Source organism: Talaromyces stipitatus, genomic scaffold, assembly GCF_000003125.1.
Source record: "Talaromyces stipitatus ATCC 10500 scf_1105507295511 genomic scaffold, whole genome shotgun sequence".
Taxonomy (NCBI): domain Eukaryota; kingdom Fungi; phylum Ascomycota; class Eurotiomycetes; order Eurotiales; family Trichocomaceae; genus Talaromyces; species Talaromyces stipitatus.
This window is the reverse complement of record NW_002990119.1, coordinates 228,457-253,523: the sequence shown is the minus strand read 5'-3', so window position 1 is coordinate 253,523 and position 25,067 is coordinate 228,457. Positions and strand designations below refer to the sequence as shown.

Sequence of the window (25,067 nt, the reverse complement as noted above, 5' to 3'; positions counted from 1 at the left end):
GCCTTTTTTAACATTGGGAATTGTCTCTATATTGAAAAATCCAAACCCCTCGCTTGAATAACGTAATCGGTAAGCGAAGCGACAATGTAACCGAGCCGACAGTTTCTCTCCGAACGCGTACGCAATATTGAATTCAAATCTCAATTCCTAACCCAAAATTATAATTATGCACAAAAAATTAATTACTAGTAAGATTAGGGCATTGAGGTCTTCTATGCCCGAGAATATTACACTCACTACATCGAAATTGGCGACGTACTGGTGGATGAGAGACTGGGAGCTCAGGCTCGGCCGGAGCAGTAGTAACAGCTTGAGATGCCTCAATCTGACCTTGTACAAGTGCCTGAGCTTCCTCTCTGGTAATTCCTTGATCATGGGATATTTGCTTTTTAGATTTTTGACGTTTTTGCTTCTCCTTCTCATGTGCAGCCCGTAGATCATGGAGTTCCTTCTGGGCAATTGTAAGCTGATTAATACTCATCTCATAAGCCTTTGATGCCCGTGTAAACACTTCACCAATAGCCTCAGATGAACTTCTTGTATGCCGGCTTATTCTCTTCTTCGTTGTAGTCCTTTGGCGCTTAAATTGACGTGCGTTTTGAGGGGTTTGCAAGCAGGATGATTGTGTATCACTTGATCGACTTGGAGGGGGTGTTGGAGTCTTCAATCGAACAGTGAGCTGTTGATAAACTCGATCTGGATTGAATGGTACTAATCCAGTTGCTGTAAAGCTATTCCGAACAGTTTGAGCTTTATATGCCATCGTACGAGCCTTTGGGAATGCAGTAAGAAAGTCAAGTTTATCAATATGATTGAATCCAAGCCTCATTCGCTGCTCAACAAGCTGTCCATAATGTCTCTTTAAAACAGCAAAACAGCCAACATCAAGAGGCTGTAAAAGATGTGAAGAATGAGGAGGCATACAGACTGGAATAATATTATTCTCAGTGCATGTACGGTCAAATTCAGCAGTCAAATGGCTTCCATGGCCATCAAGAATCAACATCCGATAATTTCCCATTGCACGGCCATTAGTAAGAGGAATAAAATGGGTTTTAAGCCATTCTAATCCAATCTTATCTGTAGTCCATCCATTATCACTGATATTGATTCTCCAGTCATCAGGAAGATCCTCAAACCAGCCTAACCGAGTATATTTCTTTGCCTTGAAAATGATGTATGAAGGCAGGGCCCATCCAGTTGAATTAGTTGCCTCAATTGCAGTCACCCATTCTCGATTTCCAGGCTGTAATAGCTTTGGCCGAGCATATCGATCGCTTCCAGTAATAACCTTTGCGGTTGCACAGAGTCCCATAGCAAAGCCAGTCTCATCAAAATTGTAGATATCTTCTGGTAAGATTCCGTACTTTGATATAACCTCTCGTACGCGATCAAAATATTCTTGGATTAACTTCGGATCTTCGCATTTAGCACGCTCGTAGTTATATTTCCGTGAAAATTTTGATTCAATCTCTGGGCGACGTTGAATGAGATTATAGACCCATTTCTCTCCAACCTGTTGATTTCCACGTTGTGAAAGAAGGTAATTAGCCATCTCTCGTACAAGAGAGTGCCGAGGGGGTAATCCACGTTTGTCTAGATCGAGTACCCATTTGACAAGTGATTCCTCTTCAAATTGAGACAATTTATGTCCGTTGGCACGTATTATAGATCTTTGTTGAATGCCGTTTAACCTGTCATATAGCGTCGTCCGAGGAATATTGTAAATGATTGCAGCTTGATACACACTTGAGATTTTTCCATTTTTTAAGTCGGAAATAGCTAACAAGATCCGCCCCTCTTGCTCTGCTAAATTCTTTTCGTTTTTATTGCGAATTGGTGGCATGTTGACGCGTTGAATAATATGGAATCAATATTGAGTACGCGTTCGGAGAGAAACTGTCGGCTCGGTTACATTGTCGCTTCGCTTACCGATTACGTTACGTGTTTCTCGCTGATTGGTAAGCCAGTCGGCGAATTGGAGGCCTTTGGGCTTCTCAGCGGATTTCACTAATGATATCTAACACCAGGCTTCCAACACGTCCAAGGAGTTGCTTTATGACGCTTATGGTATATTGACCATCAAATCTTGTCAAACTTTTGAAACTTTCAATTCTTTAAACATGTCGCCGTGTGCTTCATTATTCAGTGTCTGAAGATGAAACTGTTACTATGTTTAGAGCTCCGAAATGAATAAATGAATATGATTATTGACCATATTCATATTCATGACTTATGAATATGATTAAAATGAATATTATTCATATGAATATGGACCATATTCATATTCATATTCATATTCATGAATATTTCCGGGTGGACTATTTTTCCGCGCCGGCAAACAGCCATGCCCTACATAGATACATATTAACCACCACAGAATCAGCAAATTTGATGCGAGCTTCTTCAGTTTATCTTATATTAGCCATAAGGGTACTAATCACTCTTAAGTATGAATATAGTACTAGTAGTATAAGGTCCTTTTCTTAAAATAATGAGAATCTTGGCTCAAGGAGAAGATATATATATGAAGTTCTCAAGTTCAATCATTAATTCAGTGCATGGCCTATATAATCATGGTGTGTAGTTTAGATAGAGCATTCTAGGAAACGCTTTCTTACTTTGCAAGCGGCAAGTCTACTTGAAATTCTCTAGAATGATTCCTCCACTCATTTATCACGTATAACACGTATGACTAGCACTATTATATTTTATATATTCAACTGTGGGTGCACTAAGGTGCATATACGTACGTACGAAGCACTTGAGTCAATCTCAATAGGTGATTCTTTCAGTTCTGTGTGTTCACTTCTTCTAAGTACATCATGTTCCAAAGCCGCGTCTATATAGACCTTCTCCTGAGCTGATTTGTAAGCTATCCCATGGGCCATGGGGTAAACCTGAGACCATTCTCTTACACATAACAGTTTCGGATTGATCGCTTCATTTGATGGCTTCATTGGAAAGCCAGCTTATCTGACACATCTCGATTGCATGAAGCAACCAACATCAACTTTAATATAATGTTTACCTTTTTTGTTTACATCATAGCTAGGAATGGATTAGACTAAGTAGCTACATGACGGACAAAGCTAAATATTGTTTAGTATATAAATTGGGGGAATTAGGCTCTTCCAGATTCCTAATTCTCTTTTCCAAATATCTGTCTCCAAGTATTTCACTTGATATTCCTTCTTGTTCCTTATTTATTACAGAGCTTTATTTATACTCTCTTCTCATAGCTTTTTCTCATAATTCATCTCCTTAAATAACTCGAAAGAGACCTCGTCGCGATTATAATACCTTGAATAATGGCATAGTTTCTGACGCTTTTCCATGGCGCGATGAAGCAGATACTCTTGACTCTTCCTCCCCTAAATCTCTACCTTCTGATATGTCTACTCTATCTAATGAGCCTGTGCCTATACCTCACCAAAATATATCTTCCAACAAACTAAGTTTGGTACTATCTAAATCAGCTTCACAAGGATTGAAGTCTCCTCAATAGAATTCAGACAATTCTTCTTAATTAGACCAAGAGAGTGAGTTTGACAAGACTCCAACAAAAAAAAGAAAGAGATTACGTACTAGCTGGACTACCAACTATTTTAATGTTATAGGCCTTGAGACTACATGGTGTTCTAAAGGAGGCCGTCACAGAAATGATAGACTTCTTTTGTGTAAGCAATGCAATTAGTCATCAAAGGACTCTACTCGACAGGGTGTTACAACCAATTTAGCTACACACCTTTATAAAGAACACCATATTAAATAGAATATAATTATATCTCTAGCTAGGCCTCTTGATATATTCATAGAACCAGCTAAGTCTAGACTTGATCTCATATAGGCTCTTCTTTGCTGGGTGATTGAAACATAGCAGCCTTTTACAGTTGTTGAATATCCTATATAGAAAGAACTCCTTAAGAGTCTAAATACCAACTGTCCTATCAAAACTGCAGATACTCTTTAAAATTGAGTTTAGAGTGAATATTCGAGTTGGAGGAACTAGTTAAAGCAGGACTTAGCTGATACCTGCCAATCAATTTCACTTTCACTTGACATCTGGATGTCAGATAACCAGATATCATTTCTTGCTGTTGTTGGCCATTGGCTCACTCCAGAGTTTAAGCTTCAAGAAGATCTTCTTAAGTTTAAAGAGATTAATAGATTGCACTCTAGCAAAAATCTGTCTACAATTGTCAAAAGTATACTTGAAGTGTTTCAAATTGAATATAAGCTTCTAACAATCACTGGAGATAATGCTAGAAATAACCTAATACTCTGCGATTATCTTCATGCAGACCTGTTAAAAGATTTTGACAAGGAAGATAGTCCATTCCACATAAAACCACTTATATGGTTCTGGGGTCGGAATAGCTTTATTGGATATCTTACATATATACTGAATCTTATCTGTAAGGATATTCTAGTATCCTTAAAGACTGGTACAGTCTATAATGTACATGTTATACTTGATGAGATGCCATCACAGAAGGATTATTCACCTAAAATACTAATTTTAACGAAAGGTGCTATTGTTAAGATCCGTCTTTTAGCCTTATAAATTAGTAATAGCCCCCAGCGAAGGTAGGCATAAAAGAATATCTCTCCCTGCAAGCAAATCAATTATAACATCGACACTCGCTGGAATTCAACATACAATATAGTCTCTGAAGCTCTTCAACTTTGAAAAGAAGTCACTCAATTTATTCGTAAACATCTAGACATTTAAGAAATGCAACTAATAGATAGTGACTGGTCAATACTAAGACAAATTTAGAAGATCCTGAAGCTATTCTAGGACTATACCAACTCTGTCTCAAAACATTGCCTAAGCATTACTGAAAGCCTTCCAATATACTGGAGTCTTGATGATATTCTTGACGATATCAAAAATAATGAAGGCGACTTTTAAGAGATTACTAAGGAGGTTCAAAATGCTGTTGAAGGAGGAATCCAGAAAATGGATAAATTTACCAAGAAGATAGATTCCAATATTATCTATTATGTGGCTGCCATTCTTGATCCATGGGTTAAGACCTCCTTCATCTAAGCTCAAATGAGCAAGTCTGATGTAGATGTGATTGTTTCTGATATACATGAATATCTTAAGAAACAATATCCTGCAAGCCCTACCTCTTCCTCTAGCGCAGAGCGTCTACCAGGTATGCCAGGGACATTATAGAAAAAGCTCAAAAAAATCCAGCCTCTACAATCTACAGATATAATATCAGACATTGATTAGTACCTAGATTCAAGCCCTAAGATATAGTCTCATGGTATGATAGAAGATGGGGATCCTAACTAGATATTGAAATGGTGGAAAGCAAATGCCTTTAACTACCCCCTAATGTCGAAAGCTGTACAAGACTATCTTCCTATTCTATCTGCTAAAGTAGGCGTTGAGAGATTATTTAGTAACGCACGAGATGTTCTGGGTATTCAAAGACACTGCTTAAATTCTGAGACGTTTAGATGGCTGATATTCCTTAAGGGATAATATGGTAAAGAACGCTGGGACTCGGCATAAAAATGTTTAGAATTTAGGAAACGGGGTTTTCATCAAATTTTAGTAAGCTTGCTGTTTATATATAGTTTTTCTGTAAGTAACTATTCAAAATTAATCTTAGGAGCGAGTTCAAGATTCAGCTGCCTCCCTCATCTTTTGTAGATATTCATGAATATTCATATATTTATGAATTTAGTGAATATGAATACGGGTCATATTCATATTCATTTAATTCATATTCATATTATTCATATTCGCAAATATTCATGAATATGAATATTATTCATATTCGTTTCGGAGCTCTAACTATGTTCATGTATAATATGAGAGCAGAACAGAGACTTGATTATATGCTAATCAAAGACATATTTGTTTCAAGGGCTCTTTACCCAGTGACCCCTTGAAGATATGATTTGGTCCGTTAGCTACACGTAGGATACTATTTGTGGTTAGACTGGGAACATGATGAAATATTTAATAAGAGAATGTAACACTTTGAGGACGAGACTTGCGTACAACATCCGAATATATCCAAAGGAGTATTCCACGACTGGTGGTTTGCGTTATCGAAAGATAGAATAATGGACCAATTCACCAACCCATGTGTGTCGATAAATGAAGAAGAACAGCAAATACAGTATATCTTATATATATGAGGATCTACATTGGGCACTTACATCTACAGCTGTACTATTAAGGGCTGACCTTTCACAGGACCTTTATATCGGCAAATACCTGCACCTACAAGCCGCGAATACTCTATTCCATATTAGGCACCTACCCTACCCGAACCTACCCTACCCGAACATGAAGCTATCCCCAACACCCGAGGTCCGCTCCCCAATCCCGTGTTTGAGCTAGACGAGTTGGAACAGCTCTATTCGCTGTATGCATATAAATTTATACATTTGAATAGAAGCTGTTTGTTCTCTTTCCTTTCCTTCTTTCGCTCATGTACGTTATCTACTCAAGAATGAATCTATAGCAATTCATGAAGCGGGACTAGCCCGTAACATTTACCTATTATTCAACGTTGTGTGTATTAATATATCTGTTGGTTTACCTTCATTAGATCGCTAGATCTAATGAGGATAGCTAATCCAACAAGCTGACTGAGCCAGTAATACTGAATTCCTAATATTGCGACTAATCCTAAGAACTAGGGGGATGCGGGTGGTGGGGTGAACCTGGTTGCGAGCCGTCACCTTGAAGTATTTCCCCCTGTGCTCAATGAGCTTTATCTTGTTGGCATTGAAGCCGATGCCCTTTTCCCTATCCCAGACCACAGAATTTGGGACCCAAGAAGACTCCCAGAGTCTTCAGATGTTAGATACACACGCAGCCTCAAAATATAATAAAGAGCTTGGAACAAAGTCTTACTTGTAGACTACATCCATGTACTCGTCTACCATGACATATCTCTCATCGTGGGGGAGAATATCATCCTGGCCGAAGGCAAGAGTATTGCCCTTTGTATGATTAGTGACAATGTTCCACGCACAACGTCCGCCTGTTAGATGATCCAAGGTGATCATTTGCCTCGCCAGCACAAACGGGGCAATGTAGGTTGCGCTCATAGTTACAGCGAACGATACACTTTGTGTAACTGAGGCCATTGCTGAGATAATAGGCACAGGATCCAAATGTTCAACCTGCTGACCACGATTGAGGCAGGTATCCAATGACCCATCGTACACATCAGAGCCCACGTACCAGTCAGCAAGAAACACAGCAGAGATTTTTCCACGCTCGGCGAGTCGCGCCAAGTCTAGATAGTACTTCAATGTGTCCTTTTGAGTGGACGTGTCTCCTGAGCGCCTATATGCAGGATTAGCTCATAGCCGATAGCTTTGACGAACAAGAAAGAAAATAAACGGCTCAGTAGTATACGCACCTCCACTGTCCAGCAGTCATGTAGCCACCTGTGCAAGATGCCTCCAAAAAAGCAGAGGTGCATACGCTTCACGGGGTCTATAGACCCATTTCCCTCGTGCAAACTGGAACTACGGTCAGGCTCTGTAGCCGGTGCTGCTTTCTGTCTCCCTTCCATAGCACCGGAGGATTTGTGACTAGAAAACACAGGTATGCTAGAAGTATTTTCAAAGTGGCAGAATGTCGGCCGAGCCTCCCAAGATTGATGTATCTATGTGGGTGCATAAAGCACGTGTACACGTTAATGTACGTACGTACATGAATGGTTAGCAGGTACTGCAATTCTGTATGGGTTCAAAATGTGTGTGATTGTAGCTATCTAACTCACGCCCCGACGCGGTCTTACATCCCTCTATCCTAGACGAGGTCACGTGACGCCCTGCGGCTCAGTGCGTCGGAGTGAGGCATCTCGATTGCTCCCACAAACCAACAATCTATTTAATTCAATGGTTTAGATCAATTATTTCTCATTGTTACTAGTTATTATCGGAGTCGTTTACTGAGACGTATCCTTACCGAGGAAGTTCTGCTCCTTTCAAAACACAAGTGGGCTTGTAACGCCGCCTCGGCAAAAAGTCTAAACAGTTCTATCCCTTGGCTGCTCTGGAAACTTATGAGACTGGATGACACGAAATCTCTTTTGGTTATGAGCCACATAAGATCATAATCACGCAATTTACTACGTTAAGTATTTATTGAAGGGTTTAATCTACCACGCCATGTATCGGATAAAACTACCCATGGAGACTTTGAAATATGGGGGGGCCAATCTTTAACAACGAGGTCAGTAAATTGTACTTGACGAATTTCATTGGCTTCTCAGCCCCTTGCTAATTGTCATCGATTCATTAACGGCCAGTATCTATCGATAAAGATTTCTCACTAGGAGGTTTCTAGCGACGAATTTGAAAGTTTAGAGACACATACCAACAAATCGCAAAAAAGGTTCCCTTATACCATTCCCATCTTTCGACTTGCTAAGGCACGAGCACACACGCGTAATACAAAATCTGCGTGGAGAAGAATGGTTTATTGTCTACAATCCTCTTAGATACGGACAGCTTAAACATTCCAGCACACTAAGATGGCCATTCTGATATCAGTGGACTGTGTGGATATAAACCTATATGAAATCCAAAACATAGTCATTAAAGACCAGTGATAAGGAAGTAAACTGTGCCGGTATGGGAATCTGATTGTTATAATGAAAAACTAAACATCGTGGGATGTCAAAACTGATTGCCCATAGAATGTGGAAAATTAAAAAACCACGCTCTCAATCACCCTGGTTGCATCCAATGGCCTTGCTGGCGAGGAGGAAGTTGAAACGGAGTATCGTGTCTTCTTTCAATTCCTCGCCCACCAGTTTATCATTGTCAACCTCGGACCAATGGATGTAAAGATGCCTGTTTAACCTGAACTCATTTCCTATCTCATACAGTGGTTTCCTTGCAACCCTCTTAATCCCTTTTATTGATACTAAGATATCACGGATGAGAAGTGTATGCGGCGGTTTTCAGCTTCAAGGCCACCCCTAGTGCTTATAGATTACACCCACCGTAGTTTACAAAGATTAAAAGGTTGCAAAGTTTTATATTGAAGCTTCCGTTCTTGAGCGAGTGAGTGACATATAATGTGTCCCGATTTGAAGAATGCGACTACCTTTTTGTCGATGATACAGGCGTGAGCGAAATTATTGGATCATAAGACTTGAAACTGATTTCAGAATGGAGTAATTATGTTTTGACTGAGAGAAAGTTAGCACCTTCATTGTACCACAAGACTCTCTCAGGGAGATGAACAAATCCACAATGATGCACTATTTCGTGTTAGTCGGCTCAGAGCCTGATGCAGGCTCGGTAGTTTCGTCGAAGGTACGTATCAGGTTCAGTATTTGGTAAGTTCTAGGTCCAAGAAATGCCTTGTGTGAGCCTTGATCTTAAAATGCTTAAAGCTAACAAAATAACATCTCTCGACAGAATCTGGCGAGACACGCAGCTGATATCTATTGCGATCATTGGGACTATAACCACCTCTCCTCTTTCAATTGGGACAGCGCTTGGCGACACGATCTTGATCATTGCATTGGAATATTGAGAAATGCTTTGATTTGTTTCAGCACTATAAAGCCTATATTTCCTTTTAAAAAAGTTATGGAATCGTTGGACAGTAGCAGGCTTAAATGAAGAAGACATTTTATACAGTTATATCAGCTGATTTTGGGCAATAGCGCTTCTTTCTCTTCCTTTCTCCTTTTTTACTCATTTTCTTCCATTTCCTATTTTGGATAGTTTCAACCAGTGAAATATACATCTAATGCATAGCCGTTGGAGAATTGATTCAAAAATCAGTGTCTTTAATATGATATTCACATCAGGGTTCCAGATTCACGTGAAAGGCATATAGATGGATATTCGTTTCCATAAAGAAGTATCAGCACTTATTAGAAAGTTATGAACCACGAATTGAGTACATTAACTAAAAGTGACTCCAAGATCATCTAACGAGTAGCTAGTGATATTGAAGCGCTTTGTTCATTGTTTTGTATCCTATATATTTTAACTAATTGGCTTTGTTTCTTGACTGTTTCTTTGCTGTTCTCAGTCTATGTTACATTGTTCTGCATGATCTCCAAACTCGTTGCTTTTGATCCCAACCCCTTGTAACAATTGTATATCATCCATGTTGGGGATCTTCAGCTAGTCTGATACTGCGGTGAAAAGAGCTTTACTGAGATGCCCTTCAAATTGAATCCGACAGGTGTCTTCTCAAAATAATGTCTGGTTCCTGGTTACTTGTTCCAGATAAAAGAAGATACATGGGTTTTCAAGACTACTATTGAAAAGTGTGTAACTAGGGCTTGGTAAATTAAAGAGTTTAGATAATCAATAGTATGTTTGAAGTGTGATAACAAAGAAACTCGGAAATGGTTATGTATTTAGCTCTAGGTTGGTGTAAATATTCTTTGTACCTGACCTCGTCTCTGGTATTAGTAAGTGGCCTTCAGTTCCAAGATCATCAAGTGGACTTCATTTTCAGCATGCTCAATCAGTATATTGACTACCACATTCCGAGGGATTTTTTCCTTACCACGAAGATTGATATAAAAGGAAACTTGGAAGGAACCAGTCTGGTATGAAAGGACATTGCCGTTCTTGTTCACTGTGTTTCGTCAGGTCCATTACTTCCAAGGTTGTTGATAAACATTTTCTGTTTCTGCTCTACGTCATCATCTTCAGCGTAACCAGGCAAAATGGACTCGAAATTACTGAACAGGACGGTTGCAATCATAGGCAGTGGTCCGGCTGGAGACTTTGCTGCATGGGCTCTTCACAACGATGGGCTTCATGTTACAATACTCGAAAAGGTGGGCAGCCTGGTTTGTTGAAGACATTCATTGATAATTCTAACATACATGGTCTAGGAAAATCACCTCACTTTAGATGGCCATTCTTACCAACCCGAAGATGCCGTCGTTATCGGCATACCCATGCGGACGTTCTCAGGAAAGTACTATGCCAACTTGTTTCAGGTCCTGAACTACTTTGGTGTCGAAACACAAGTTCATCAATTGCATTATGTATTTATGGAAAATTCCCAATATATTTCCGGTTCTTATCAAATTTCCACGATATTGTTTATTTATCCCTATTTCTTTCCTGTCAAGATTTACTCGCTAACATCTTTCATGGTATCCCATAGCCGCTGCACCGATAGGGCAAATTCGATATAACAATCGACCGTTCGCCTTGTGCATCACCGCAGAAGCTGATGAGGGGGAGATTTTGCTGCGTTTTATGGGTGCTTACGAGAAGGTCTCTAGACCTCGTCCCGTAGCAATCATTTAGTTAGTATGGGAGGTAACTACACAGATGTATAAGAATTATGTAGCAGTCGCTCGTGCTCTCAATCCACCCCAATGGGTGCAACCATGAACGGCTGCGGCCTCCTCAATTGCACTGAGACGATGATAGAAATCATTTCTTATAGAATTCTGTCCATGTCCCACGATTTCACTGTGAGTCTACTCACAGATCGGGATAACTCAAGGACTTGGTTCTATACAAGTGATAGCACGGTGATTCTTCTGTGGAAAGCTTGCAATTTGAAGTTAATCAGCCACAGCTATAACTAATATAGTACATCTTTTGAGCATGGGATTATAACATTTCCCTATCATATGAGCAAGTGGGGTGGGAAAGACGAAAATTCAAGCTCACAACTTAAGAGACCCTTGTCTCGGCAGCCGAGTAACGCTGTTGCCTAGTATTTGTGAATTATAAAGCCCCTATTCGAGATATGAATGTCAATTCTCAAGAATCAACAGATTACTTCTGCTATAGCCAGCATCTTGTGCTCTATGTGATTCTCTCGTTCTGCTCAGGCAAACCATTACTTCTCGTTCGCATACAATGATTGACTACGCAAAAGAACTGCTCGATCTGGAATATCCAACTGGGGTAAGACTGTCTCCAGATGCTATGTCTGTTGTGTACTCAGCAAAACCGAAATGGAAATCGACCGAAGAAGTTTCGTCCATTTGGGTCGGCAACACACAGTCGCACAAATCAACACGTAAGTTGACTGACGGCTTTTTCAATGACTACGAGCCACAATGGTCATCAGACAGTGAATATATTGCGTTCCTTTCTGACCGTGGAAATCTCGGAAATTCATGTGCTTTATACCTGTGCCGGTTGGACGGTCAGAGAGAAACAAAAGCACTCACACCACCAACAAACAAGAAAAGTATCTCAAAGTTCGAGTTCAGTCCAGATGGGAAACACATTGCATTTCTTGCTGCCGCAGAGAAAGAACAGAACGAGGTCGTTGATGTATGGAACCAGGGTTGGGACTATGCTAACTTGCATCTCATCGATATCGAGAGTGGTAGTACTCGTGTTCTAGCTCCAGAGGATGTACATGTGGTCGACTTTTCTTGGAGTGAGGATGGTAGCCAAATGGCGTATGTCACACACCGCTCACCTGATATTGAGAGTGGATGGCTCCATGGTGCCACTATCAGTACCGTCGAGATTGCAGCAATTGGCGTGGGGGCTCGCACGCTCTGTCACGTTCCTCGGGAGGTTTCCGATCTTACCTGGATTAGATCGGATATCTACTTTATAGCGTACAGTACACCGACAGATATTAATACATCACGGTCTGTCTATTCTGTCAATCTGCTGGACAAGGATAAAAGCGTTACGAAAGTCGCTCATGGTGTTGATGATTGCGCAGCAGGTCTTCGTAAAGTGGGCGGCGACCTCCTAGTCCATGTTCAACGGGGCATGGAGGACCAGCTGCGGTTGCTCAATTCAACAATTCTTTATAGGGAAAAGAAATGCATTCTGAGTTTTGATGCCACAGTGGATGTGGATGGGAAGATAGGGTTGGTTTTCGTTCAGGGTAGTGTCAATCGGCCACCAGAAGTGTTCTGGACTTCGCCCGCGGGAGATCTTGCGCAGCTATCTAATCATGGCAAGGTTTGGACAAAGGAGTACAACACTTGTACGTTTATTGAGTGCCAGACCTTGGACGGCACTGAAAAGCTCGAGGGGATGTTTCTTGGTCCGGCAAACGCGACAGAGAAATCGGTACCTACCATCGTCCTCATTCACGGGGGTCCGTACTGGCGTGTTACTGACTCATTTAACTTTCTTGACCATTTCTTCATGCCACAACTATTGCACAAGGGGTTTGGAATCCTCATTCCTAACTACCGCGGTAGCAGCGGTCGAGGCGAGCGTTTCGCAAGGTATTCGAGCGGCGGCATGGGAATCTATGACGAGCCAGATATCGTGGCCATGACGCAGTATGTCATCACACAGAAGCTAGCGGACCCTTTGAGGCTCATTGTGGCTGGAAAATCCCAAGGGGGATTTTTGTCCTATCTCCTGTCGGTGCGCAACGGCACGCACGGCTTAGGATGGCGTTTCCAAGGTGCTATCGCCTGCGCAGGTGTTACTGACTGGGACACAATGAGCATGTCTTCCGATATTGGGTACGCGCAAGCGGATTTGGCGGGCGGAGCGCCGTGGAATATTCATAAGAGCGACGTCCGTACACGGGCTGGTTCGGCGATATGGGAGTTTCGCGACGCAGCGCGTGAGCGACGTATCCCTCCGATGCTATTGCTTCACGGCAATGAGGATAAACGCGTACCAATTTCACAGGCCGTTGGTTTTAGGCGAGCTTTGGACGAGGTCGGATTGCCCTTTCAGTTTGCGGTGTACCGCGGCGAAGGGCATTTCTTTCAGAAGAGAAAGAGCGCAGAGGATTTGATGGAAAGAATAGTGCGATTTGTTACCAAAACTCTTGCGTAGACTTTAAACCAAGCTCTTCGGGGGTTCTAAGGACTGTAATCTCGATGAAGAGATGACGGAATTACTGTCCAACCTGCAATATGTATTACATTACTTGTTATTGGCCTAATATAACACTTTCTTCCTCTATAGAACAAAATGTAAGCCTTCCATATTCTTGGATATCTTGTTAGTTGCGGGTGTAGCCTGGTCAATTTGATTCAACCTCAGCTTGTTCGAGCGGAAGCGATGTGAGGACAAGTAAAAAAGCTTGGCCTGAGCACAGTGAAACGTTGATTTGACTGCCTACCTACCTAGTTTGATTTTCTGATCAACTTCACCGGCATCACTATCATCATCATCACTAATGCCTCATATCCCAAAGGCGTGTTTCAAACGGAACTCACTATGGCTGGAAACCAAGACGGTAGAAAAATGTTTGCAGAGCCTGCAACTAATCCAGGAATAAAGTTCTAAGTTAGGCCCCCAGGGCTTAGGGCTTGGACGAGCAGTCTCAAACTTCATGATCAAGACGGCCACAATACGAAGTAGCTGCTCGTTATATCTCGCGTCACTATCGAATACAAACGAGATATGAGAAGGCTCCCTGGCTGACTTGGTGATAGACGAGGAAGAGGAAATTGGAAGTTCAAATGCACCATTGTCTCCTAAGCAAGAATCATTGAATTGTCGAACAAATGTTTAAAGATATTGTGATAAATCTTGGCGTTCACCATCAACATTTATAAAGAAGAGAAGACAGGAACTCTATGACAGATAAACAATCAGCTGGACCGCAGAAAGCAACTTGATTTAGCTACTTTGCCATTATGTCCAAATTCCTTTGCTCCTGCCGCACTAAAATCCTTAATACTGTAAACATTTCTCTCTCTCCATTAACTACTTTTTAATATATTATCATTCTAACACATGCAAAAGTTCCACAAATCCTCTGCTTCTCTGCCTAGCCTCGAGTAATTGCTCCACCACAGTCTTATGACCATATACTATAATAGCGCAACCAACAGAACGCTCCCAAATCTCTCGGCATTACGCATTCTGTTGGATTTATCGGAGCTTATTTTGCCCTTAATCTTGTGAAATTGATAAAACCAGATTATACTGTAAGTTCTCAATTGAATGCTTGAATTTTCTCTGACCAAGTTGTGCTGTTTCTAACTGGAAATTGTCCTCTATAATGAAGAATCAAAAACCCTCGCCTTAATATGTGTTTCTTCCTTGATTGGTAGGCCAGTTGGGCCTCGCTGCGCTGTGCGCTTCACCAATAATATCTAACAGTAAGTAATACTGTGGCACAGCTTTCCAATCGCAGTTTCCCTGATGCCTAAGGCATTGCATGTCTCTTTGTTCGTTTTGCAGCCTTAAAATCAGGTCTGACACGCACATTCAAGTGCAGAACCCATCTTTCAAGAAAAAAAAAGAAAAAGGAAAAAAAACATCTCGAGCTCCTGCTCTCTTCACTACATCCAAGTCAAGTACTATGGTCCAGGAAGCTGACTACGTTATCGTTGGTGGAGGGCGTCAACCAGGCTATCATCCGCCGTGTCCCCATAGATATTTCCGTAGGCACATGAGGAGACTATATCATTTGATTCTGTCTCAGAGTGAGGGCGGAAGTTTCTAAAATGTGAGTCAATACATACCAATAACGGTAAGCCCCTAATCAAACATGAGTTAATCTCAAGTCTAGATGCATACATCCAGTTGATTGTTCGAACTTGCTTAACCTATCTTTATTATCATACCCCCAACTTGCAAGACGCACTAGAATTTTTAAATATGACTGGCTATATCTCCTGGATGCATTTGATGGACTTCACACTCATATAAAATGGAAGGGACTCAACATAAATGACTTTCCCCGACGTGCGCAACCCGCAGCTCGTCGTCGAACCTCCTGAAGCGTGGTAAATATGAATAAAGATAGTGATGGTACTGTAGATGACACTGATGATCTACCGCGTCGAGGTCAAAGAGCTAAGAGACAGACAATCAGAATAATATGACTTTACCAATTGGTTACTAAGCTACTTGTGTGCACATGTGCAGAAGCGCACCCACAGATTAATTTATCTTTAAAATATTTATAAATCTATGAGCTGATTTTAATTCAAGGGTAATCATTACAATTGGAACGGTTGAAGGAGTTTTCTATGTACTATATTTGCGAATGAACCAGCATCAAGCATATAATTTTCTTAAAACTACTGTTAGATAACCCGGATATCCAGCGAGACAGTGTCAGATAATTCGGATATCCGGAGGCAGTAAAAGGAAGTGAACAATCAGAAGCCCTATCTTATAGCACCCAAAATTTACCCCTCTTGATGACTCACAAATCACCCCGCCAAAGATGTTTATAAAAACCCAGTTTGGAAATCTGATAGACAGACACAGAACGGGACACACACAATCTGGCCAGTCACTTCTTTTCTTTTCATCCTAGTAAAAACCCCCTTCAGGATTGGCTTGGAATAAACCTGCCAATCCGACATATGTTTTAACCACAGCATAAGTCTTCTTCTTCTAGCAACCACAACCATGATCATGACAGGTGAGAAAATTGACTAAGGAACTGATTGTACAGTCATTTCCGGATGATTGGGTCTCAGGCTGCCCTGCATGCCCGTCAAAAATCGAGATGAATATCGCCCTGACCAGCAAACTCTTGCTTGGGATAACCTGCCTAGTTTGACTCTCCATCAGGTCAGATAAGCAACAACGTAGATAAGGGAAAGTACGCAGTCACCGATTAATTCCACAACAAATCGGCCATAATAATCAAGTCATAAACACCCAAGAGAAGTGATTTACTATTGAATTGACCGTCAGGCCTCAGATACTACACAGCAGCAAGCAAAAATAAAGACACCATGGGCCATATCCCCTTTGGATCCCGTAGCGTCATAGCATCAGGTTTTCCTTGGGATCAGGTTTCGCGATACTGGTCGCATCAAGACATTTTGCGCAGATACAACTGGTGTTTGGTTATCACTTGTATCACACCTGGTAAGGTTTCTCACTTTATTATCTGCAGAGTTGAAAAAGGTAGGGCTCATACTATCCTATACTGGAACGAAAAACGTCGAGTGACTTCTCCGAAAGCATGAGGAATGAATCACAACAGTTAGATGAGAAAGCGGCTATAGAGGGAGCAATTGCAAATTGTCTTATTCCCCAATGGAGTTAAGTTCTGAGATGTGGGAAATTTCTACTTAAATTTGTGGTACTAAAACTAGAAATATATCTGGTTCAAGTTTGAATGCTAGGATAGAACGATCGGAATATACACCTTAACCCTAAACTCTTGTGCCGTGGAGCCAATCAGCGGACGGGTAAACGTTTTCTGCCCAGAATTTATTCCGCGATAGGGTACAGGCCTCTTATTCCATGGTTATAATACATGATCAGAAGGATATCATAATAAGGGAAATAGGGAACTAAAACCGCAGATGAAATCTATAACCATTACAGCCCCCTGTGGAAAGTCTCCCTAAGAACACGTGGTTCGATTGCAGTTGCAAAGCCTTGATCATCCAGGTAGAAGACAAAGTCGTCAGCAGCCACCTCACCATACATAAGAGAATCTATCGCGGACCATTGATGAGCGTCAGGGCCAAAGATGCGAGGTTTGGTGCGTGTAACACCGGGATCGTGTGTTTCAAATACAGCCCGATATGCAGAAACTCGAGTTTCCTGGCTATGGGGTCTCCTTTTACCCCAGGACATAGACTCGAGATTGGTTTGCTGAAGGCGAATTGCCGTGAGTTGACCACCACCAGTCTCATCCGCAAAGGCCTGTGCTGTTGCGTACATATCAACGCTACGGCTGATCCAGCGCTTGATTAGAAGACCCGGATTCTTGTCGTCTGCAACAATTACCAGAGACGAGTTCAGCTTTGGGTCGGCGGCTGTGTAGGTCCCACAGAGTTTCCTACATGCTTGCTGGTGGCTAGTCATCTCTAAAGCAGGAAGCAACTTTTGCATGACCAACTCCGCAGCAATTGTAATGGTGGAGCCACTACTCGGGCCAGCCGTGAGAATGGATACCGTCACTCCGTAGTCAGGTACAAGAATTAAAAGGGAGTTGTATTTTCCAATGCTTCCGGACTTGGCGTAAAGATCGAGGACGCGGCCTTGGGTGATGTCAGTTTTCGCCCGCCATATTTCCCAAGGACTTCCAACGGAGAAAACCAGCGAGCTGGTGTGGGAGTTAGGTTTCATCCATCTTCTTGTATCAAGTGCTGAGAGTTGCTTGTTGGCCAGGATAGCTTGACCAAAAGCCGCCAAATCGCGAGAAGAAGAGTACATCCCAGCAGTCCTGATTTTCACCTGTCAGCCTAACTTCTCTAAACTCTTAGGGTCTTAAGTTGCTAGATATGCACTCACGGTGCCTCATCTCCAGTATCTTGGAACCAGCCACTATCGCCATTTGGAATAACCCATGATCCATTGCTCTCCGGTCGATGTGTGCTTGACTGGCTAAGATTGAGGGGCTCCAGAACCGATGACCTCAAAAGCGATTCGTATGACGTGCCACTGAGTGTTTCAAGAACATATCCCAAGATTCTATATGCAGCATTTGAATATACAGGAGTTGTTTCGGGAGAAAAAACAGGGTGTCTCTGGATGAACCCTTGGAAATACTCTAATACACCAGGTTGTGAGTACTTAACGCAACCAAGTTGGCTTGGGACAGAAACCCACCTTGAAGATTGCACGGCGGTAGACTAGTGTTGCCTGCACAGGAAGGGATATCTTCCATTGGCAGACTGGGTAGCCCTGCCTGCTGCCAGGGGAAATTCTGGCTAGCTAAGTCACCATTGGCGTCTTGTGAGTTGTCAGCAAATAATTCAGCATGAACAGGTAGGGCAATCATGGCATTCACATACAATCTCGCCCAATTCCGGAAAGCTGTGATGCCATAGCCCCGAGAGTTATGTTTTCCCAGTCAACATGATCGACAGGATTTCCTATCCCCCGCTGCGCCGCCACAGCTTCACGCAACTGAGGTATGTAGTCCGTCACGGGATTATCCCAGTGCTCCCTTCCGAAGTTCAAAAGTAGCGCATATACCGTGAAGAGCTTGGATATACTGCCAATGCGATACACTGAATCCTCCGTGATATTCGTCGTGCTTCCAGCCGTCTCATTGAGAAACGGCGAAGAAAAGTGGAAGTTGAAGAAAGGGGTTTCCTCGCTATCCTCAGTCGACATGGCGGTGATTGACACCGATGATGTGTTGCCCATGAAGTCGCCGAAGTCGCTATGGCCCTGCTGAAAGGTCTGATGTAGCGTTGTAGGCAGATCAACCAAGATAGGATTCATTATTCCGATCCCCAACCCGGATGGGCGAGGTAAAACAGGACCGAGAAGCAGCGAACTCATTCTGCCAGGTAGGGAAAAACGAACCTGAATGTATGTCTGGGTAGTTTGCAGGTTGTAGGAGACGGTGTCGCTCTGCAACGAATGTTTCTAAAGCTCGAAGTGGTTCGTCTTATATCTTGAAGAATCAATTATCCATATCTGCGCATTTACGCCGATTTATTAAGGTGATCATGACATGTATAAGGTGCCGGCTGCCTTGCGGCCCCGACGGGACTTTTGCGGCGATTTACCTAGTAGTCTGTTTGTGATTATGTCTTAGTCTTCCAGGTAAGATCCTGTCAAATCTGTGATTCTAATAGACATCCAACTGCAGAAGATCCACAATCAATAGCGAATGATTTCCTTTTGCTCGCGTATCCAGTATGTTCATTCGCCGATTCCCTTCAGTCGCAATTGTAGCTATGTACGAAACCCCCGTTAGCTGACAAATCCTTCACACATTTCTAAAAAGTATTCCAAGCGTTTTCTTACTTCTGTTATGATGCAAGCTATGCAAGGGCGCCATAGTCTCCATGAAGCCCAGCGTATGATTGGACTTACTTCCATCTCCCTGCTTTCAGGACGCGTTGAAGACCCATCTTTCAAGGAGGAAGACGCCCAAGCTGGATCATCTTGAGTTTCTAACATGCTTCTAGGCCGGCACTACAATATCAGGCGCTCTGTCATTACTCAAGTCGATATCGGTTATGCATACTAGTGTTTGTCGTCATATTTACCGAACAAATTTAGATCTAAATCATTGGCTCGATCTTAATATAACTAAGAACCTGTTAGTTTAGTTCAAATTTACACACGTCCTACTTCTCAAAGTAATAGTTCGTAAATAACGCGGCCTGATGAGCCAGAATTAGTTAAGCGTGTGAATGTCCTCTTCCAGCAAAGCGATGGGCTTATCTATGTGTGTAAGGACCTGCTCTGTGTCCTTGTGTGATATTGCTGTCGCTACTGCTTCTCGTAGCAATTTCGCCGCCCTCAAATAGTTTTCCATCGTCGTCTTTCTCAAATTCATATCTTCCCTGTTCCTTCGCCCTGGGATTGTATGGAACTGGATCACATTCAATACCTCTCCATCAAACGTAGCTTTCCCGCGTAGGCAGATCCAAAAGCATGCCCCGGCACAAATATTACGCACCATCTGCGGCGCGAGATCAACCAGGGATTTCTGACCGAGTTCGTTGTCCTGGTTCTTATCCTGCTTGGCCCATACCGAGATGTCAACAATGTCGAAGACCGCGCGGAGTGTCTCGTATCCAACACGGCAAGTGATCATTTCGCCCCCAACTGTAAATCTATCTTGAATACCATACTGTGTGACACAGCTCTCAATTTGCATATAGCAGTTGAGTTCCAGCAGCCATAACACTGCAGCATGCAGTAGAGCATGTTTACCTGCCCTCTTCTTGCCACTCATAAACACACGATTTGATCCTTTTGCTCTCTGTCGCTGTAAATGTGGCGGGCAGCTAGTGTTACGCCAATGATCAAGTTGGTGATAGACATATTGGATATCGTCCATTTTAACTCCTCTTCGTCTAGCCGAAGCACCGCAAAGAGTCTTCAGGGATTTTCGTGCGATGACCGACAAGGTGAGCATAGCATCGAGGTAGCTTCCTGCCTCATGTCGCGGCAGACTTTCAGTCAGGTCAACATCATCCTCTTGGATACGTGATATGCTTTTGTTATCAAGACTGTGGAAGGCATCAAGACCATATACATGCCAGAATAGTAACGTACGCCGTTCATTAGCCCGCGCCAACGCCGTTGCAGAGGCGGAAGCGTGAAAACTGTGACTTTGGATCCTAGACTGCAGCGTCATCAACACCAGAGAGTCATGCGTTAGAAATAGATGTCCTAGGTGAGTTTGAGCCGACGCATTTTGCGTATTGTCATACTCAAAATTAACCATTAGTGCCAATGCTTCGAGATCATCAAGGCGTATTGACCCTTGGTTCGTCGCCCAATTCTGGGTCTCAAAGAATGCCTCTCTGAACTGGTGGGCAAGTTGCTGCTGTACCTCCCATTTGTTTACAACATTGGTGAACGGTATCCCACGGCAGGCAATGGCAAATAATAGCGCAAAGCTGCACCTGCCAGCGCGATAGTCTTCCCAGAATGCATCCTCAAGAAGGATGGGTAGACACAGGGCAGCAAAGTCAAAGTAAGCATGCAATGCTTCCTCAAACGAATCCGAGTCGAGATTTGAATTCAACCACGGTGCCCCAAGCATTCCATGGTCAAATTGGGAGACGCTTGTTGGTGTTGTCTTTGATCGCCCGTCGGCATAACCCTCTGTCGCACTGGTCGACTGGTTCTGGTCAACTACTAGTGGCAGTTGATTGTCTTCCAGTGGCAACTCGCAATCTCTCATGAAGACCTGATCGAGGAATGAGACACTATCTGCGCTAAGCCACAAGGCAGAATCAAGGAAGAGAAAGTTTGTTGTCTCGTCCTGGAGCGACATCGAAGCATTAATCTCCTCCTCCGCCGGTGAAGTAAACGAGGATTCAATATCCACAGAGAACGGAGGGGGCGGTGGTGACAATGAATCAACAGGTTGGCTACTGCCTAGCGTGTTATAAGATGTGTCGCTCTCGTCCTCCACAGGGTTGGCACCCGGTGTTTGCTGTTCGCCCCTTAAGACTTGGCGTCTCTGACTAGGGCGTGATTTTGGCGAACCCAAGGTCCTGCCTGGTGTTCCGGTTCGCCTGCGTCTCTGAATCCGAATATCATCGGAGTCATCGAGGCGACACTGCACCTGGCGGAGAGCGCACTGCGAACATGTCACAAGGCCCTGAGTCGCACGGGAGGCGCGATCACATTTGATCTTCCGTCGATAGCAAAAGTCGCATGATTCACGCTCTATCCCCCGCTTTAGACGCATTTCAAATTTGCGGCAATAGGCAGCGGCTAAATGAAAGCGCCGTCCCTGCTATTGGTGATTAATTATCGTTCAGAAAGTAGAGCACCCGTGGTCAGTGGACTCGTTGCTCTGGAGCTTTAGCGGCAGAGGATTGTATGGATATAAATTTAGGGAGGTTAGCCGGCAGTTTCGTGGGGCTTCGGCAGATGACCCGACGGGAGTTAAGCGGCGAAATAGCGGAGATATTCCCTGCCGCGGAGGAATTTTGCGTCAGCGACCGAATGGATTAAAGTAAACGACATAGAGAGACTTTGTTTCTATAAATGAAAAGTTCAGTTTCGTTATCTTGATTTATTCCACACTTCTTTCATTATGAACACGACCAGCAACATCCCACCCAATGGTGTTGGGGCGCTCCTCTTTACGCCACTATTTGCTGTAAATGCCGTCTTTGTCAGTGTATTTGCTGTACTACTATTCGTACAATTAATTCTTACTGTTTTCTTTTGGCGCGTCTACGGCTATGCGATAGGGATGGTGGACGGTCTCCTCCTAGAGCTTCTAGGATACGTAGCCAAGGTTCTTCTCTTCCATAACCGAGAAAACAAGAACGGATACATTATGTGAGATTTGTATATGTGAACGACTAACAAGTGCTAACATTATCTGTAGGTACATCATTGGCCTAACCCTCGGTCCTACTTTCCTCTCGTCGTCATTGTACCTTACCATCGTTGTGTTGCAAAGACACTACCCCGAAGCCCGGTTCGCTTACGTTAGGCCACGACTTTTCGCTACTCTTTTTATACTTGGGGATTTCATATGTCTATGCTTGATCGGTGTTGGGGGATCCATTGCTGCTATCTACGCAGACAAGCCAATTGGTGTTGATCTTATGATTGGAGGACTCTCGACGCAAGTGTTGTTTACGGCAATATTTTGCACCCTTGTCGCCATTATGCATCGAAGAATCCGTAAAAGTGCAGATGCTGAAGCTGGAAACTGGTTTATGCTAGGTGAGGAGAATAGATTTCCACTACTTTCAATTCGAGTCACTAACAGTCAACGTTGTAGGTGCTAGCGTTGCTGCCGCTTGTCTCTTTATTCGCTCCTGTTGGCGCGTTGCTGAACTGAGCAAAGGTTTCAACGGTCCCCTGGCATCAGACGAAGGTGTGTTCATTGCTCTCGACAGCATCCCCATAATCATTATGTCTATTCTACTCACAATGCTTCATCCCGAGTTTTGGTTTAGCAAATACTATGTTAGGGTTCGCTCTCGCTGCAACCCTACAGTTCTTGGCGCTCTGGATATCCCTGCTTTGCGAATGTCTCAACGCTTCTTTGTTGCTGTAAGGAACTGACTGTGAAGGCCCAAGCAATATTATATTGGAAGCTATGAACAAGAAAACTAAGCATGGAGGGAGAAAGAAGAAGCTATCAACATGAAGCTATCTCAGGCTCAGGGGCTTGATATGTTAAAGCGGCGCCGCCGAACGCCCGTCACCGCACAAATCTGTTACCTATATCCTACCTAGGTATCTACACTTCCTCTACGCCTCGACGGCGGGAAAGCTCAACGCCCAAATTTTACAACTTTCAACGCTACATTTTTCAACGCGTGAATTTGGAGCCCCGCGAGAAAAACTCTCTCGACGGATCAACGGCATACCCTCTCGCTCAACACGGTACCAACGAATTCATCAAGAAAAAGCACTTTTTCTATGGCACCAATGTCTCGATAATATGGGCACCGCCCCTACAGCCACAGTCAAACCGCTTAGCGTGAACTCCGTTGATCTAGGATCGGCCAGTGCCGCCATCGCCATGCCAATTTCTGAGGTGTGTCTCAGTAATCCGATAATCACTGTGCTGGAGCATGAGAATAGCCAGCCAGCTATGCGCCAAACCTCTCCAACCAATGAAATTACCGCGACAGACTTCATACCGGCCCAACCCCAACAGACTGCGAGCAGCCAGGGATCGGGATTGATCAGGAAGGGTCAGTTAAACGAGTCCCAGAACACTCCAGGAGGGACAATATCTGGGTCTTTATCAGTTACAGTCCCTCATCGAAATCTCCGATCCAGCAACACATCTTGTGCCCATCCGCACTCGCGTCGTTCGCCTTCAGCCCAGAGTACAGAAAACGATGATTCAGAGGATAGTGACTACCGTGAGCACAGTCATACAGAAGACCAAATAACAAATAACAAATCTCCACTCAGAATTTCGTCCAGCGAAACGACAGAGGCGGGCTTAAAATGACACAAATTCTTTTCGTCAGCACCAAGGAAGGCCGCAGGAGCAAGCTTATTCAATGGAATTATCACAGACTTCGTGCAACCATGAGTCCATGGTGCCGAGTTCGAGCCGTCCAGACACAATCCGTATTGATGGTCGTCTTCTCTGTAAAGTTTCCTTGGGCCGAGTTGAGTATTGCTGCTGGTTTACAGAGGACATAGACTCGACCGACCCAACCCTACTTCATCTGAATGTTTAGCCTCATTTCATGGGCAGGCTAACAAGGGAGATCAATCCACTAGCAAGTCTGATCTCCTCCGTCAGGTGTAGCCCGGGGAACATTGCCACGAATTATACCTGTAGAATTGGCATTGGCTCCCTTATCTAGTAGTCGCTGAACGAACTCAAGATATCCTGTTTGAACAGCCGCCAGGAGAGCATTGCCATATTTCCCACCCTGAACATTGACATCAGCTTCCTTGTCCAGTAGTCGCTGAACGATTCTAAGATGTCCTCCGTCAGCAGTAGCCAGGAGAGCATTGCCATATCGGCCACCCCGAGCATTCACCCTTCTCCAATAATAAATCTACAGTTCTGTGGTGCCCTTGTAATGATGCCCATTGCAATGCAGTCATTTTTGAATTATCCCATCGATCAATATTCATTGCCACCTTCGGAATCAAGCGAGAGACTATATTTTCATGTCCATTGAATGAAGGCTGTATTTGGCGATGCATCTTCGCCTCCTAAGAGATTGGAAACCACAGGCTGAAAAATTTTGTATCAGTATCATATAATTGAATAACGA

At 43.3% G+C, this 25,067-nt stretch overlaps 7 protein-coding genes across 7 annotated transcripts, besides 3 other annotated features; 2 read left to right on the top strand and 5 right to left on the bottom strand.

The window, feature by feature from the left end:
- Positions 1 to 133: 133 nt before the first annotated feature.
- On the bottom strand, positions 134 to 1,882 carry TSTA_098060 (transposon, putative; the record flags this gene model as incomplete). The annotated part of the gene is made up of 2 exons (XM_002485743.1): positions 238 to 1,882; positions 134 to 147 (listed from the first exon to the last, which is right to left on the bottom strand). Exons 1-2 carry the CDS (start codon positions 1,844 to 1,846, stop codon positions 134 to 136), a joined length of 1,623 nt encoding a protein of 540 aa, XP_002485788.1. The 5' UTR covers positions 1,847 to 1,882.
- Positions 305 to 1,801: a mobile genetic element.
- Positions 1,883 to 3,511: 1,629 nt separating the features above from the next.
- Positions 3,512 to 5,497: a mobile genetic element.
- Positions 5,498 to 6,191: 694 nt separating this feature from the next.
- On the bottom strand, positions 6,192 to 7,562 carry TSTA_098050 (uncharacterized protein; the record flags this gene model as incomplete). Its single annotated transcript, XM_002485742.1, has 7 exons — positions 6,192 to 6,253; positions 6,305 to 6,389; positions 6,576 to 6,594; positions 6,626 to 6,829; positions 6,893 to 7,330; positions 7,407 to 7,434; positions 7,472 to 7,562. 7 exons carry the CDS (start codon positions 7,560 to 7,562, stop codon positions 6,192 to 6,194), a joined length of 927 nt encoding a protein of 308 aa, XP_002485787.1.
- A 4,294-nt stretch (positions 7,563 to 11,856) lies between these two features.
- On the top strand, positions 11,857 to 13,770 carry TSTA_098040 (acylamino-acid-releasing enzyme, putative; the record flags this gene model as incomplete). Its single annotated transcript, XM_002485741.1, has 2 exons — positions 11,857 to 12,019; positions 12,071 to 13,770. 2 exons carry the CDS (start codon positions 11,857 to 11,859, stop codon positions 13,768 to 13,770), a joined length of 1,863 nt encoding a protein of 620 aa, XP_002485786.1.
- Positions 13,771 to 15,833: 2,063 nt separating this feature from the next.
- Positions 15,834 to 15,862: a sequence feature (AT_rich).
- A 1,376-nt stretch (positions 15,863 to 17,238) lies between these two features.
- TSTA_098030 (penicillin-binding protein, putative) lies at positions 17,239 to 19,158 on the bottom strand (the record flags this gene model as incomplete). Its single annotated transcript, XM_002485740.1, has 4 exons — positions 17,239 to 18,091; positions 18,160 to 18,418; positions 18,478 to 18,600; positions 18,663 to 19,158. 4 exons carry the CDS (start codon positions 19,156 to 19,158, stop codon positions 17,239 to 17,241), a joined length of 1,731 nt encoding a protein of 576 aa, XP_002485785.1.
- Positions 19,159 to 20,005: 847 nt separating this feature from the next.
- On the bottom strand, positions 20,006 to 22,039 carry TSTA_098020 (uncharacterized protein; the record flags this gene model as incomplete). The annotated part of the gene is made up of 2 exons (XM_002485739.1): positions 20,006 to 20,439; positions 20,461 to 22,039. The coding sequence occupies 2 exons, from the start codon at positions 22,037 to 22,039 to the stop codon at positions 20,006 to 20,008; spliced, it is 2,013 nt and encodes a 670-aa protein (XP_002485784.1).
- A 337-nt stretch (positions 22,040 to 22,376) lies between these two features.
- On the top strand, positions 22,377 to 23,558 carry TSTA_098010 (uncharacterized protein). The gene is made up of 3 exons (XM_002485738.1): positions 22,377 to 22,641; positions 22,691 to 23,034; positions 23,081 to 23,558. The coding sequence occupies exons 1-3, from the start codon at positions 22,391 to 22,393 to the stop codon at positions 23,377 to 23,379; spliced, it is 894 nt and encodes a 297-aa protein (XP_002485783.1). The 5' UTR covers positions 22,377 to 22,390; the 3' UTR covers positions 23,380 to 23,558.
- A 999-nt stretch (positions 23,559 to 24,557) lies between these two features.
- Positions 24,558 to 24,894, bottom strand: TSTA_098000 (uncharacterized protein; the record flags this gene model as incomplete). The annotated part of the gene is made up of 2 exons (XM_002485737.1): positions 24,558 to 24,752; positions 24,850 to 24,894. The coding sequence occupies 2 exons, from the start codon at positions 24,892 to 24,894 to the stop codon at positions 24,558 to 24,560; spliced, it is 240 nt and encodes a 79-aa protein (XP_002485782.1).
- Positions 24,895 to 25,067: the final 173 nt, after the last annotated feature.

Coding starts and splice junctions, on each gene's coding strand:
- TSTA_098010 (XM_002485738.1), top strand. CDS start 22,391: ATGAACACGACCAGCAACATCCCACCCAATGGTGTTGGGGCGCTCCTC. Junction 22,642..22,690: donor AACAAGAACGGATACATTAT/GTGAGATTTGTA, acceptor CATTATCTGTAG/GTACATCATTGGCCTAACCC. Junction 23,035..23,080: donor TGGAAACTGGTTTATGCTAG/GTGAGGAGAATA, acceptor AGTCACTAACAG/TCAACGTTGTAGGTGCTAGC.